Source organism: Monopterus albus, unplaced genomic scaffold, assembly GCF_001952655.1.
Source record: "Monopterus albus unplaced genomic scaffold, M_albus_1.0 scaffold38.1, whole genome shotgun sequence".
Lineage (NCBI taxonomy): Eukaryota > Metazoa > Chordata > Actinopteri > Synbranchiformes > Synbranchidae > Monopterus > Monopterus albus.
This window is the reverse complement of record NW_018127918.1, coordinates 538,632-553,882: the sequence shown is the minus strand read 5'-3', so window position 1 is coordinate 553,882 and position 15,251 is coordinate 538,632. Positions and strand designations below refer to the sequence as shown.

The 15,251-nt window shown below is 40.1% G+C and overlaps 1 protein-coding gene across 3 annotated transcripts in view; it reads left to right on the top strand.

Moving 5' to 3' along the window:
- LOC109959237 (cell adhesion molecule 2-like) overlaps positions 1–15,251 on the top strand; it is a 210,468-nt gene that overhangs the window by 177,987 nt on the left and 17,230 nt on the right. For 2 of the 3 annotated variants that reach the window (XM_020598446.1, XM_020598445.1), the window contains 5 exons: positions 1,567–1,704; positions 11,524–11,685; positions 12,203–12,293; positions 12,402–12,580; positions 15,029–15,142. In XM_020598446.1, coding sequence (XP_020454102.1) covers positions 1,567–1,704; positions 11,524–11,685; positions 12,203–12,293; positions 12,402–12,580; positions 15,029–15,142 — 684 coding nt within the window. The remainder of the gene's footprint in view (positions 1–1,566; positions 1,705–11,523; positions 11,686–12,202; positions 12,294–12,401; positions 12,581–15,028; positions 15,143–15,251) is intronic. The other variant, XM_020598447.1, reaches the window with a different exon arrangement.

Here is a 15,251-nt window from a genome sequence, read left to right as displayed (position 1 = left end):
CTGCTCAACCTCCCGTCTGTAGGCTGACTCGTCACCGTCTCGGATGAGACCAATGACCGTTGTGTCATCTGCCAACTTTAGGAGCTTGACAGAGGGGTCCTTCGAGATGCAGTCGTTGGTGTAGAGTGAAAACAGCAGAGGGGAGAGCACACATCCCTGAGGGGCGCCTGTGCTTATTGTCCGGGTGCTGGATGTGGTTTTCCCCAGCCTCACCTGCTGCTCCCTGTCTGTCAGAAAGCTAGTAATCCATTGACAGGTGGGGGCAGGCACAGTTAGCTGGGTCAGTTTGGAGTGGGGGATGTCTGGGATGATGGTGTTGAACGCTGAGCTGAAGTCCATGCATGGCGTTGCAGGATGTAATGCAGTGTCATGTTCACTGCATCGTCCACTGACCTGTTAGCCCGGTAGGCGAACTGCAGGGGGTCTAGCAGGGGGTCCACGATGTCCCTCAGGTGGGCCGACACCAGTCTTTCAAAGCACTTCATAACTACAGATGTCAGGGCGACATGATGATGGTGACCATGGTGCTGAGGTCAGTCAAGCAAAGGAGGAATGCAAACTAGTCACCTTGTACGTTAATGGAGTTTATTTTGGCTGTTAATGCTACACAGTGTGTAAATACATGGATAACCCTATCTGTAACAGTTCTGAGGTCAGTTCAGGGCACATAAATGTGTGTCTGGCGTCACACACTTGTGGACACGCACACAGATATTTTTGGTTTTCTTCTGTCAGAGGTTGTTTTCATGCATGAAAGCTAGTTTGTTTTTGTTGGGGTCTTTATTGTAAATGACCAGTTTTCTTCACCATTGGTTTGTATTGTTCCGGTTTTGCACCTGTCACACAATAAACCATCATATCAATATGGCCACTAACTCCGTGTAAATACTCTGGACTGTACACTGCCGTTTTCTCACAATGGCTCACTCCGGCTCACTCGCACATTATGCAGACTTTGTACTAGAGAGCTGGTAAAGTCCACGTAAGGTCCAGGTCACCTGACTTGGCATTTGCATTCCCACATACAGCTCCTTTGGGTAATGTCTGAAAAGTCGTTTAATCGAAAGTAGTTCCAGTGAAAACTGTTCAAATCCAAGCATGTAGAATACCCAAAGAACCTGGACACTGGTTCTGGGAGGACACATTGTTGAAATTTTTAAATGTCATTTTTCAGTTCTGTGAGCATCACAAGCAAAACATCACTCACCCCTTTCATATTTGAGGTTAGGACAGATGTCTTACAACCTGGTCGAAGAAAACTAGACTCAAAGCTCAAAACTAGAAACCACTGTATGAACATGAAAAAGTACACTTCCTTCAAATGTGTGTGAGCTGACCCTTAGAGAGGCCAGTGGTTAGAGAGACCATCCAGCAAGTGTCAGCAAGAATCCTCCCTAATGTACTCATGAGACAGACACTGCTCAGGAAGGCTGCTCTGTAAAGTGCACTCTCCCTGCAGAGGGTGAGCTAGAGAAGAATTTCCAATAAGGCATAATCATGTTATTGTTGCACCATGACATACCGCTGTGTGTGAACGGCTTCTGTGGCATTCGTTTCATCCTTCAGGTGTACCAGAGAAGCCAGAGATCGATGGCCTGACGAAGCCTGCCTTAGAGGGAGACCACATCACTCTGACCTGCATCACTCAGGGCAGCAAGCCCGCCGCTGACCTGCGTTGGTTCAGGAATGAAAAGGAGGTCAAAGGTATGTAACATCTATATTTGCATTTATATCTGTGTTAAACATATAGCAGCATTATCTCATTCAATCACTACATCCAGAATGTCAGAGTAAGAGTTAATTATAACAAAACGTTTAGGGAAATTATAAGAATAGAAAAAATGACACCTTATTTCATAATCAGCAATCATAATGTTTGCATTTCAAGTCACAGAAAACAGGCTGATGTTATGGTTAGTTTTTGACATTATCAAGTTGGACACCTTTCATTACTTAGCTTTTGCTAAAACATAATAAATAAATAATCGATGATCCTCATGAATTTGACTAAATATTTTATTGTTAGCATTTTCTGAATTAAGGAATTTAGTTACTTTTGTATATAGTTAAAAAAAAAATAAAACATAATCACGCGGTGCCACTGGTCATGCTGTTACAGAATAACTGTCTACTTATTTTACTGATATTTTTAATACCAAGCTATAGCTTCTCTTTGGAACAAGCAATTCAACTAGGCCCACTGTTTGTCTCCTTCATCCCCATTTGCACTAAAAATGTTGGTTCTCACATTTTAGCATGGGTCTCTCCACCTTCTTGTGCTTTGTAAACCAAGGTCATACTGTCTGGAAATATTAATTTGCTTAAAAATGCTTTCCAAATGGACAGATGGCCAGTGAATGTTTGTTCTTGACAGGTTGTTTCCAATAGAACAGATTCGGCACGAATCTTCTGACCGGAGAGCAATACATTAACCTCCTTTGTAATGGGAGGGTTGTTCTAAATCAGACTTACCTGACTACACACTTCACTTCCACCGTGCTGCTGTTCCCCTTGACATTATTGATATTTAGGAAAAGAGAGCTTGGGACATGAAATGATTAAATTAGGGTTTTGAGGAGGAGAAACACAGCTCTTCAAACAAAATGCAGAACCCATGGGGCCGACTGTCAAAGATCAGCATGGTTGCAGACATTTTTTATGAGTTCTGTGTGGTTTCGCAGAGCAGACTGAAGGAAGATAAGATAAAATGCAAATCACCGGTTTGTAATTTCAATGGCGAAGTATAAACAAAAAAGACAGAATTGAAAATCACAGGTTTACTTTTTTTTTTCCTCCAAAAAACAATGCAAATGATTGGAAAGACACTGTCAAGATTTCAAACCCCAGCAGATCACTGAAACTCAGTAATGAGAAGAACAAGCAGCCAGGTGTTGCACATCCGCAATGCCCAATTAAATGAAGTCACATTCTTTAAATCACACACACACATTTACACACACTTCAGCGTTAATTCCTCTGTTTACACAAAGGACTAATAAACCACAAAAATAATTTTGCCAAGCATGCATGAGTTTTGTTTTTTAACTTAGCATATTAATAATTTTCCTTCTGCCATCTGTTTTTTTGTTTTTATGTATTTTGTGCTTCTCTTGTATCCCTGACAATAACGACTAGGTCTGTTATCCATCTGGTGCATGTTGAGGCCCATACTTGTATTTATGAACATGTTTCACAGCATTTAAGTGAAGCATTTTAAATAACTTTTGCAATACATGTTTTGAATACAGTAGACATGCCTTATGAGTCATGTGACAACTGAGACTGAATCAGTATGCTAACTGCTTATAGTGACACTTAACATAGAAAAAAGTTTAGGTCTATTTTTACTTGCACACCATTCATTAAAATTAAGTGAAACACCTGTTATTATTTATAACCATTGTCATATTTTATGCCCTGCATGCTTTAATCTCAGGGTTTGTGAGGACACTATGCTGCTTTTTTTTTCTTTTGCAGTCTCACTAATCTCCACATTTTAACCATGTATTATAGTAGTCTGTCACTCCACTTTATACGGCATGTCCCCTTGTTGACCTTCGGAAGAACAGGAAGTGTATAGAAACAGAAAATGCACTAATTAGAAGATAGAGTATTTTCCTTACAGGCTTATTGTGTGTCTGCGAGTGATTATTGCAGCTCCCAGTGGCCTATTAGTGAGAGAAAAGCTCCCTGTAAGGCAAATAGAAACTTAGCCAGGACATTGTGTTCTTTTAATTTACCACAGAAACAGGTAGTCAGAGAAGTGGAGGTTGTCTCAAGAGGATGCGCTTTCTCATTCAGGTCAGATGTTATAATTCTCTTCTCGGCTTGGCACACGACTATCTTTAATTTGGGCCTTGTACAATTTTATATCAGTGCAGTATATTACTCTCTGTGACAAGGATGGAGCTCTTTACCCAGAATAGAAAGTGCACTCAGTTTTACCCTTCTGGCCATTTCTCTCTATATAAAAGAAATCTTGGTGACATTGTCCCATAACAGAAAGCAGAACCTTGAGACACAAATGTCAGATTAGAAGATTCTTGTCAGATCAGTTTTTGGACCAATCAAGAATTGCAGTCGAAGCTGATGTTTTGGCCCTCACTGAGTTCACTGAAACACTCTCTCTGTCTGTCCTTTCTACCCAGACTCAAGCTCAGACAGCTCAGCCTGCTATCTCACATTAGGGTTTCCCAGGGTCCAGATTAGCAAGCAGATAAGCCCAAATGGATGCTGGTTTTCCATGCAGGTTAAAGCTGATATCATGGTTAGCTTTCAATTTCATTAACTGCAGCTGGGAGATGATGTTCAATCTATGCCACCATGTTTATTCAAACTTACTTGGAACATATTCAGATTGCCAATTTGATTTTTAACACCATAAAAGGTCACCTTGAATCAAACCAAATCCATAAACATGTATATGCCTTTAGATTTTATTACCCATAGAAGTACTATATAAAGGTTTAGATGCTGAAAACCCTGTTGGATTCAGAAAGAAACATCAGTCACTTGTTTCATACCTCGTTTTTTCTGACAAGCAGGTGTTTGTTTTTAATTAGCAGTTCACCGCTCAGTGTGATGCATTCAGCAGGCATATACAGGACTCAGCAAAACGTCTGTTCTTATTACGATTATGATTATGACTGACGCATACACAGTACACATTTAGCTCTACTATGTCACAATATACATGCATTTTTACCACTAATTGGCCCATTTTCATTTAGAACTAAGAGAAGGTGTGAATTATTATCTAGGTTCAGTCTGAATTATTGTATACACAGAGAGTTTGTGTGTAAATGTATCGGTGAATGTTCGTTACATTTAACCAACAAAACCAACCCAGCCAACCACTCTGGCAGACTGACTTTCTTTCTGCATTTAAAACAAACTAAATAAATAAACATGAAGGCAAGCAAACACAAAGGGCAACGCGTTAATACACAATGCATGTATGCAGGTGAAGGTGTATGCGAGTGCTCTTGAAGTGTTCATCACCCTGACAGGTTCAGGGTGTGTTCAGTGTGAAAAGGCACCTGATTGTGGGCGACCATGCTGGGAATAAATGACAATTGTGACATATTGGTGTGGGATCTGGGGGAATTGAGAGGATTATATTACCGACAGGGCCCCTGGAGCAGTCCATCACCCATTCGCATGCAGTTAACAGACACCCTATGCTAAGTGCGTGTGCATGTATCTGCGTATATGTGTGTGCGTGAGCAAAACAGACAGATGGAGCAGACAGCCTGCATGTAAGGACATAAGTTTGTGTGTGTGGAACAGAATCCAATATTCTTATTTCTCTGTCTCTTTGTCCCTCAGATCCCCTCAGTCCCCACCCAGTAATGATATATTTCTATCTCAGTTACACACCGTAACCCAGAGAGACCTCTGCCAATATCACCACATGTAGCACTTGTTTACACACCACTGAACCAGAGGGAGCTGTGCAAGACCAAGCAAGGCAGAGATGAAATGAATATTTATTTCAAATAAGGGTGGAGATGTTCGCTGTTGGACTGATATTATCATACTCTCCGACCTGAAGCGTAGAGGTTATCGCTTCATCATGTTACATGATAGCTCTATTCCATGGGGGCTTCAGGGGGGAAAAACAGACAAATTTCATTCAAATTTGCGGTCACATCCCTATTCTGTTGTCAAACTTCTTAGTCAAGGACAAGGAACTATTACTGCAGACATACTGCAACTTATACTATTTTCAGTGCTGACTTTTCAGTATGCTATCATTCAAGTCTGTGCAGTGGCTGAGCAACCTTTTGAATAGTGCTGGCTGCTTCTTAATTTATGGGAAATTGTGCTTGACTAGTGCAAGTGAGGACAGAATAAGGTGGCCATCATTATTCTAAGGTTTACTCTGGAAAGAGCTATCGAGGAAAGTGAAGAGCCAGAAGCTCAGACAGGATTATGATGATGTTGATGAGACTTCTAGTGACATAGTGGACACTAAAATAAGCATCAAGTTTAAGAATTTAAATAAGTTTTCTAGTTAAAAGAAAAATACATTTCACTCAATTCAGCAGTGTTAGACAACCTTGCACACTATTTAAAAAACTAGTGCTGGGACTACTTTTATACTATCCAGCTCTCTGGGGTGAGTGGATCAATGACCATTAAAGATTTAATTTCAAGATGGCTCCTGCAAGTGGCATGAATAAAAGATCCCAGACTTGTGCACTCAAAGTGCATTCACCTTCTCTATCCTGTTTATACATGCAGCACAAACACAAAAGTATCTGCATGCGTGCACGTACATACAGGCACATGCCTGAAATGAGATCATTGGAAATTTATTAAATTGGTACATTAACATAAAGGCACTGGACTAGTGAGTGTGTGAACGGGATAACAGACTTGAGCCCTGTGGTAAAAAAAAAAAGAAGAGCAGTTTGCTACACCCACCGTCATTGACTGTATACGATGGACATGGCGTCTCCACTCCCCTCCACTATGCAAAAATACAACCAAAATACTGTAAATGTGACGGCTGCCGTCTTGCTTTTATACAGGTGCAGTAGTGATGAGAATTGGAGTGACAGCATCAGACCCCAATCAAAGCAGTCATATCAACTGAAATACACCTCTGTTTATATCATTAAATAACCTATTAAAAACAAACTACCCAGAAAAATTACCAATTGTATGCAAATCAGTGTGATAATATCTACCAAACAACAACAAATACAACAAGGAAAACTGTATTTGAAATTTTATTTTGGCTAATGTTCCATCCACTGACATGGAGGAGGTGGGATTTATAACCTTCACTGCAACCAGATCCCAGGGGGCGATCGATTTTTGGAAATTTCACTTCTGGGAGTTGTCAGCCTGTCTGTCGTTTATAGAGTCAGTGGTCTCCATCTGTTAAGAGCAGCATCCTGGACGTAGAGCCAGCACCTGGCCAGTTTTAAGTGACATGGCACCGAGACCAGCAAGACCTCTCCTTTTGGAGTGGAAAACCATCTTTATGAATCCAGAGTACACACTTCATAGCTGTGAATGCTCAGGGGGTTTTATGTTAGAAAGGACACTACCGTACCGGCTTGCCAGGCACTGACAGAAACTCTCCTAACGTTTAAAAGTGCTCCCTTGTAGTAGTCACCTGTCAGTTAAACACAGCCAAGCTGGTAAGACAGTTCACACAGGGGAGGATGCCTACAGGCTGCCAACAGGCCCAGCTCTCAGAACACGGTAGCTAGAATCAGTGAGGAGATAGCAAAGGGCACAGTATATCATCTCCACACCTCAGTGGAGCTGGAGCCTGCTGTGTGTTAGTGCTCTTGTCTTAAAGTTTAGTTGTAGCTATTGTTATGCAGCTCATCTGCTGACAGGCAAAAGAAAACAGAGATTAGGTACTTATCTGGCAACATATTTTTTGTTTCCACTGTGAACTTTACTGTATTTAAATTAGTGTTTTGTACCACCATATATATTCACTATCCTTGCCCTCGCCCACAGATGAATTTACATTGTTCGCACTTGCGAAAAATGTTTTAAATCCCAGATGGGCTGCAGTTCAGGGTATGTTGAGTCAGCCCTCATACCCCTGCTGCCAGGGTGAGTCCTCCTCTGTCTCTCTTCTCTATCCCTCCACTGTCCTTTCTTGGATTGTCCCTCTCTCTTGTGAAATTACATAAAAGGATCAAATTCTCACATTTTATGCATGTCATTTCCATTTCTAAGCTCCATCTTGGCTCACACCAACAATACAGAGCTCTGAGCAACCACAATCACAACCAAATACTGCCAGGCTCTTTATTGACAACAGGTAGCACAGGTGAATATGGTAGGATGGAGTGTATATTTCTCATTAGAGAAATACTTACATTTATTTTAAGTAAATGTAGATTGGATAAACATGTACAGATTTATACCCTAGTAAATCTGCACAAATGTCAACTTATAGCTGTTTGGCTATTTAAATTATGTATTGTGAGCTAGTAATTTAAAAAACAAAATAAGCTGTTGATATTTGTCCTTCCCTCCCAGTGCTAACATCCAGTGTGAGTATGTGACAACAAAAAATATGACAAGCTTCAAAATCCTCTCAATACACATAATATGTATGCGACTGGCCAGATGAGTTTTTTGATTGACAATCTTAAGCTTTAATGGCATTTTGATGTCAGCTGCTCCTTTCAGCTGTGCCTAAAATGTGATATTTATAGGCCAATTATACCTACTCCCACCCACACGCATGCGTGCATGCACACACAGACACGTGCAGAAGCCAATGTGGTGCATGTAGATTGACACACTTTAATGATGAGGTATTACTTGCAGTTAGACAACTGTTATTATGTTCTCAAAGTGGATCTCACAAAACTTTAGGCCAAATAATGAAATTAATGAACTTTGTAGTACTCTCATCATGAATCCCACAGAGGCAATCAGAGTCCATTCAAATCCCCATGAGACGAGAATCCTAAAGGGTCTGGACACTTAAATCACACAGCAGAATCATAGAGAAAGTGAGTTTCTCGGCCTCTCTTGTAGTGTTGTTTTTGTGCAGAGTGCATTTACAATCAGGAACCTCTGAGATAGAAATATTATGTGAACAATATGAACAAACTTTGAGAAGTCATCTTTTGTTTTGTTTTGTTTTTTGCAAAAAGCCAGCCTGCAATAATAAATATATTAGTTTAAGCACAGACAGAACATTAGGTTAGTTGCGAGAGGGGCATCACTGAGTGCCGATTATATTGATTGAAGTACTTTAAATCTGGTCTTGAATGGCATATGAGCACCATCAAACTGTGCAATTCAAGGTGATTTGTTCAGTTTATTCAGATCAAGCCATTAAAATATTTTAAACTGACTTTTTAAAGAAAGTACTAAGTTATAATCCTCTTTTCAAACTTGCACTAAGGTGACACTATGCAAAAAAATAAAACAAAAACAAAACAGAGACAGCTGTCAGACACAAAATAAAACATACAGTAACCTTTGTGAAATAGGGCAATTTTTTAACAGCTAAATTAGCCTAGTGTATAAATGGTGCATATCAGTAAAAATAAGGCAATTCATGAAGATGAATGACTCAACTTGTCATGTTGGTTCAATTATGTAGATTAATGTTTGATTAAAGCAGCTAGCTACTCATTAACCCCCAAACTAACCTCAACAATAACATAGACTATTAACAGGAAACAAACCAAGACAAAGAAGGACAAAGTAAGGGTGATTCTGAAAAGCATTCTAAGGCTGCAGACAAAAAGAGAAAAAGACGTTTAGCTGTTCAAAACACTTAGAAGTAAGGTGAGGCAATGGATGATAACCTGGGATAACTAACAGAGATGCTCAGAGAATGTCCGCAACTGCTAAGGCGTGACATGATATCAGAAATTCAGTGTCCTGTCTCTCCAGCCCTCCACTTTTTCAGTCTCCTTTGTCTCTTGCAATTTCTTCTTTGTGAAGAAATTCAGCCATTTTCCCTCACTGCTGTTGTCTGGATGGATGTTACTAACACTGCAGACCCGTCACTCATTCCTCTCTTGGGAGGCGGGCTTATTGCCTCAGTTTGGGGAAGTGACTGAGCAGAATAGCTGATTGGCAGAATAGAGAGTGAGAGGAGACAGTGGGATAGGGGGGCTTATGGAGCGTAAACAGTCTCTTTAGGAGATACAAACAAAGGCAGTCAGCATGATAAAGAGATTGGGCATACACTGATGCCTCTATGAATTTGCTAAAATGAGAATACAGAAAAAGAGGGACATGGTTTTACAAAGCAGGGTAGCACCTGAATGCAAAGATAAGGCTGGACATCTGAATACAGCATAAGAGTGTGGATGAACAGGCTTGATATGATTTAAATACTTGCTGCCTGTGTGATATGAACAAACCAACCACCCCCAAATGACTGGTTGAACTGATGAGTGAGAAGAAGAATGTGTTAAAAATAAGTGCTCGGAGGTGGATATGTTACAATTAAGTTGTAAAACAGCCAGTAGAAAAATGCAAATCTGTCAGTGGCGAGTTGTGTAAGACCACTGACTTAGGTATGAGTGAGTGTTCTGTAAGAGGATGGTCATTTGTTTTACATCATGCATATTTAACAGCTTCTGAGTTGACATTTATGTCATATGTGTAGGCTGAGGCTTCATCAGCAATTGGCAAACATTGTTAAATGTCAAATTAGGTATGAATTTGTGCAGGGTTTTTCTTCCTCAACAGCTTGGGACTTGGAGAGAATCAGGAATTCGTAACATATCATCAGGTTGGTTTTTAGGTATGTAGAAAGAATCTCAGTCCGGTATCAGATGGTCACTCTTCGATCCATGCTCTAGTACCAGGTATCAGTAGGACTGGTTACCTACCTAATAGGCATCACTGCTTTCATGATGAGTTAATACTAACCAATAACATTTCAAAGACACTGATTTGGTATAGTAGTCAAAGACCGGTGTCATGAGGACTGGTTGTGACACTTTATTCAAACACATTTGGCTTTTCTAGGGCCTACTGTATGTGAATGGGGAGGCAAATGAAACAAAAAGTGTAATGATGTGGAGTATGCTCAATTTCTGTACATCTGGTAGATAATTTGAGAAAGCTATACACATACACTACGCTATACACATTACATTGAAAGAGTTTTGTTGGAGCCCTGATGAGAACTGCCATGCAGATGTAGCAAAACGGCATCCACAGCCATGTGTGACAGTGATGTGTGCTGGTAATGGTATATCACAAAGCATTAATAGTTTAATAGTGAGAGAGGCATCAGCTGAAAAAGGAACAATATCCTCATGGTTGCAGTTTTTTAAGGTTGTGATTTGAAAATCACTAATTTCTTGGTGAGAGGTTTTGGACTATAATGTTAATGTTAATGTCAGGGCAGTAAAAAGGCCTGTGTGCATGAACATTTTCAACATGCTGTATTAACTATTCTTATAGAGTCAGCACCCCTGGCCATCGGTGTGTTCATGCTCAGTAAGAGCTGCATTGTTTTTGCTTCTTTCATCAGTGTTTTTATTGTTCATTTTTTGCCATTTATAGTGCAGATCTAGAACAGGAATAATAGTATGCATAATTTCCCCCAAGGTGCCTAAGAACTATACACAAAGGAAACACATAATAGACTGATTGAACAACCAGGTACTGTACAAGTCAAACAAGCAGTGGATTGTTTTTGCAACCAGCTGGTGGCTGTTGCAAAAACAATCCACTCCGAGCAAAGCAGCTTGGTGATTTTCTAACTGTATCAGAACACGAATTAAACAAAGTGTAAATGACTCTGTTACTACAGTACTCTAGAGTTCCCTGAGTTTTTAAAGTCAGTTTAGTTTTACTCAGCCTAATTGCACAAAATGAACTTTTTATTCAGCAGTCTACCATGTTATTTTTCAGAATTGTGCAGCATGGTGAAAATACTGTAGCGCCACTATCGATGTAAAGATACTAGCCTAGAATACCCTGGTGGAGCCTCTCGTTGATGTGTAGCCATCACACTTTATAAGATAAATGTGCAGTGACAGTACGCAACTCTCTCCAAAGGTGCTAAAGAGGTGAATGCAAGTGGGAAGACATTTACAGTACGGAGCTCTCTGCAGCTGCACGTGGACAGAAATGATGATGGAGTGGCTTACACCTGCAGAGTGGACCATGTGGCACTCACTCAGGCACCACAGCAGGCCACTGAAGTTCTGGAGGTCCATTGTGAGTGTACGCACAAAGACACGCAAATGGGCTTTGAAAAGAATCCTGTTAGCTGCCATTGAACTTAATGTGTGACCCACATTGTGTAGCAGTGTTTCAGAGTTACTTTTTTCTTTCCGTGTTTCCATCATTTCCATCTTTACATGACATCTGCATGTGTATAATAATAATGTTCATAATACTATATCAAGTTGGTTTGGGCAAAATGTCATTAATTAGTTTGACATGAAAATCACCATGTACTTTGCTTACATTATAACAATATTCTAATAATGATATATCATAAAATAAAATGTTCTAATTTATTGAAATATGTCACAGAGTGACATAAATTATTGTATTTCACATCCTTTAAAACTGTAGGATTTCATTCTAGAAAAACAGTAAAAAAAACAATATGGGATGAAGCATTGTTGTTATTTAATTCTGAATATTAAGTAAATCACAATAACTATATTGAGACAGTCATGTCTCATCATTGTCCACCCTCAAGCTGAGCCCTCGCCTTCTGTCCTAGATGCTCCTCGTGTGGAGATTATCCACTCACTCGCAGTTCCTCAGGAGGGTCAGTACTTGAAGCTGGAGTGCGTGTCCAAAGGAAACCCTTCGTAAGTCACCCAAATTGTGTATCAGATGATGTCAGCCTTTTTTTATAATTCTGCAGTCAGGTAAACATAATGTGCCTGGTTTCTCTGTTACATCCTCTTACCTCTCAGGCCAGATCCTGTGATGTGGACAAAGGATGGGGGTGAACTTCCTGACCTGGACAGGATGATTGTAGAGGGGAGGGAGCTCACCTTTACTTCCCTCAACAAGACAGACAATGGCACCTACCGCTGCGAAGCCAGCAACCACCTAGGGACCAGCAGTGCTGAATATGTACTCTACGTCTATGGTGAGTTAAAGAGAAAGGTTGAAATGCAGGTAACTGTCTTTCATGTGATCACATCCAAAAGTTAAAATGGAGTGAACTCTTTATCAGTTATTTGACAGCTGCAAGATGATGCCTTGGTCTCCTAATGTCACATGCAAATAGTGGAAAGTATGACCCTCACAAGCACAAGCACCAGACTGCACTGGTAAAACCAGGATTATAATACCTCCTGATCTGCATACTGTGATTAGTGGTACCATCTCTGACGAAGAGAATAAGGGCCTCAGGTGACACAAAAGCCACCAACGCCTTTCCTTAAATAAACCTGCGTCCCAGATCCTCTACACACTCACACACACCAGGAGTAAAATGTGTGAGGAAGGCAGAATTTAGTGCTGCGTTGTCAGGAATATCACCAGGAAGGAGAAGTAATTCCTAGTAACGCCAGAGGATGCGGAGGATAAAGCAACGGCGTGTCAGGGAAAATGGATGGCTCTTCTGTTTTTCTACTGCCATTTGTCTCTTGGCATTAAGTAATAATGCTTAAAAAAAGATCAGTGACATCTATTTTCCCTCTGTTTTAGGAAGTTAGTGTGTGATGAGGGATAAAAAGGCAGGTAATTTTTGATTAGAGCAACCAACAACTTGAAGCAAAGTAGATCAGTACAGTATTATTGTTATTATTATTATTATATGCAAAAAGTACAGCAAGATACTCAGGCAAAACAGGGAGGAGTGATACATAGAGTATAGCCTCTAAATTTCCTTGAAATTCACATCAGTGTGACGACTGTGTAGGCCACTAGCAGCACTGCCGTTTAAATTACTTTAGTTAAAAATGGACATAACAGCATGTTGATTAGGATCACTTTAAGAATTTATTACTGTGGTCCACTCAGATCACGTCCCCTTTGTTACTTTTTTTTTTTTTTTTTTGCGCAATTCAGTTTTTAATTGAGTATGTTGTGAAATCAGAATAAAAGAGAAACACTATGAAAGAAGATACCTATTTCCCAGGAACCTTTAATATGTAAACCTTAAAATGTACACACTTTTTTTTAGTCAGATTTTGCACTTCCTATTTAAGGTTTAATTAATGTGCTCATCCTACATGTCTGCGTGCAGCTAACAATTCCTTCAAAATGCCAACAACACAAATACCCAGTGCATGTAATGACAGTGATGTTATTAAACTGACACAAAAAAGTAATTGGGTATGGGAGGGTCAAAGAGTTCTGCCCAAATTCATTACGTGTTCTTTTGAAATGGCACCCAGTCTGTTCCTACCCTTCATTAGTGATTAGCACACCTTTAGGCCTTTCACAATTGCCACCATAATTCTCAGAAAATACCTTTTTAATGGTTTCTTCTCTTTCCCCTCTTTCCTGAAGACATGCACTTAGCTGCTTAGTGATTCACACTGAAATGTCACAGAGACACACAGGACAGTTGGTCCTGAGAAAGAGCACCACAGCCAATTAAAAGCCTCCAGCTCACTATAAAAACCAGAGTGACATAAACATAAAAGCCAAGGTGGTAGTGTAACCTCATTAACTTTGTCACACAATGTTCCAGTCCAGTTTTTTTTTTTCATTGCTTTAACATGTGACAGTGAGAAATGGATGTAGCGCGTTTATTACCGTGATCCTGTAGTGAGAAGTCAAAAACAGAGTGTGGTAATAAAGATTTTTCCCTAAACCATGGGCCAGCTATGGGTAATTGGCACAGGTCAAATTACTTTATTAATTTAGTACTGCTGTTGAGTGGTTCTCACAACAGGGTCTGTCATCTCAACAATCTTGTCCCCTTGCTACGTAAATGATGAGTCACATTTAAAAACAAAAAATACAAAGGATCCTGGGTTTCCTAACATAATGTGAAAATGTCATCTTGCACTTTTCTTCCATTACATTTTAAGTAATGGAAGACTACTCCTGTGTTTTGCTTGATGAACACGCTTCATTTGTGGATTGTTGGCCTCAAGCACTATACAGCCTATACTAAACAGCCTTAACACCAAAGTACGTGCAGACGTTCAGCTACTTAACCATGTTTTGTCAAGTATGACTGAAATGACCCAAAGAGAATCATTAACAGTTGACACGGACACAATTTTAAAGTGACAAAGGGTCATTTAAGGTTTGTAAATTACCCAGCAAAACATTTAATTATAACATACAAATATATATCACTGATCCACCAAATACTCCTTTCTGAATCCGTGACAACCCTAAGCTGACTCACAAAAAGGTTTAGCACTGCTTGAATGGATGTGCTGTATGTTTTGTAGTGCATCACTTAGCTTCCACAGTAATCCATTATTGCGCTTTAGAAAGCACGTTTCCAATGATTTTATCTATATGCTTGTGCAGTTTCTGTTGCCCTAACTGCCCCCATGTAAATTCTTTTTTGTTGTTGTTGTTCTTGTATTATTTTTGTGTATATGTGTCTGTCTGTCCCCTCCACCAGACGCCCCCACCACCTTGCCTCCATCCACCATTCCCCCCCTACATCCCATCCCTCCAGATCCTACTGCTCTATTAGGCACCCACGTCTCTGACCCCACAGACACTGGCAGCAGAGGTACAGTACTACCCCACGCATCTCCACAACCCCTTTAGCATGCTACGGTGTATTCAGTACTTTAATGTCTCCTCTGTCCTGATACTGCTCTCTCAGCTACTTCACTGTC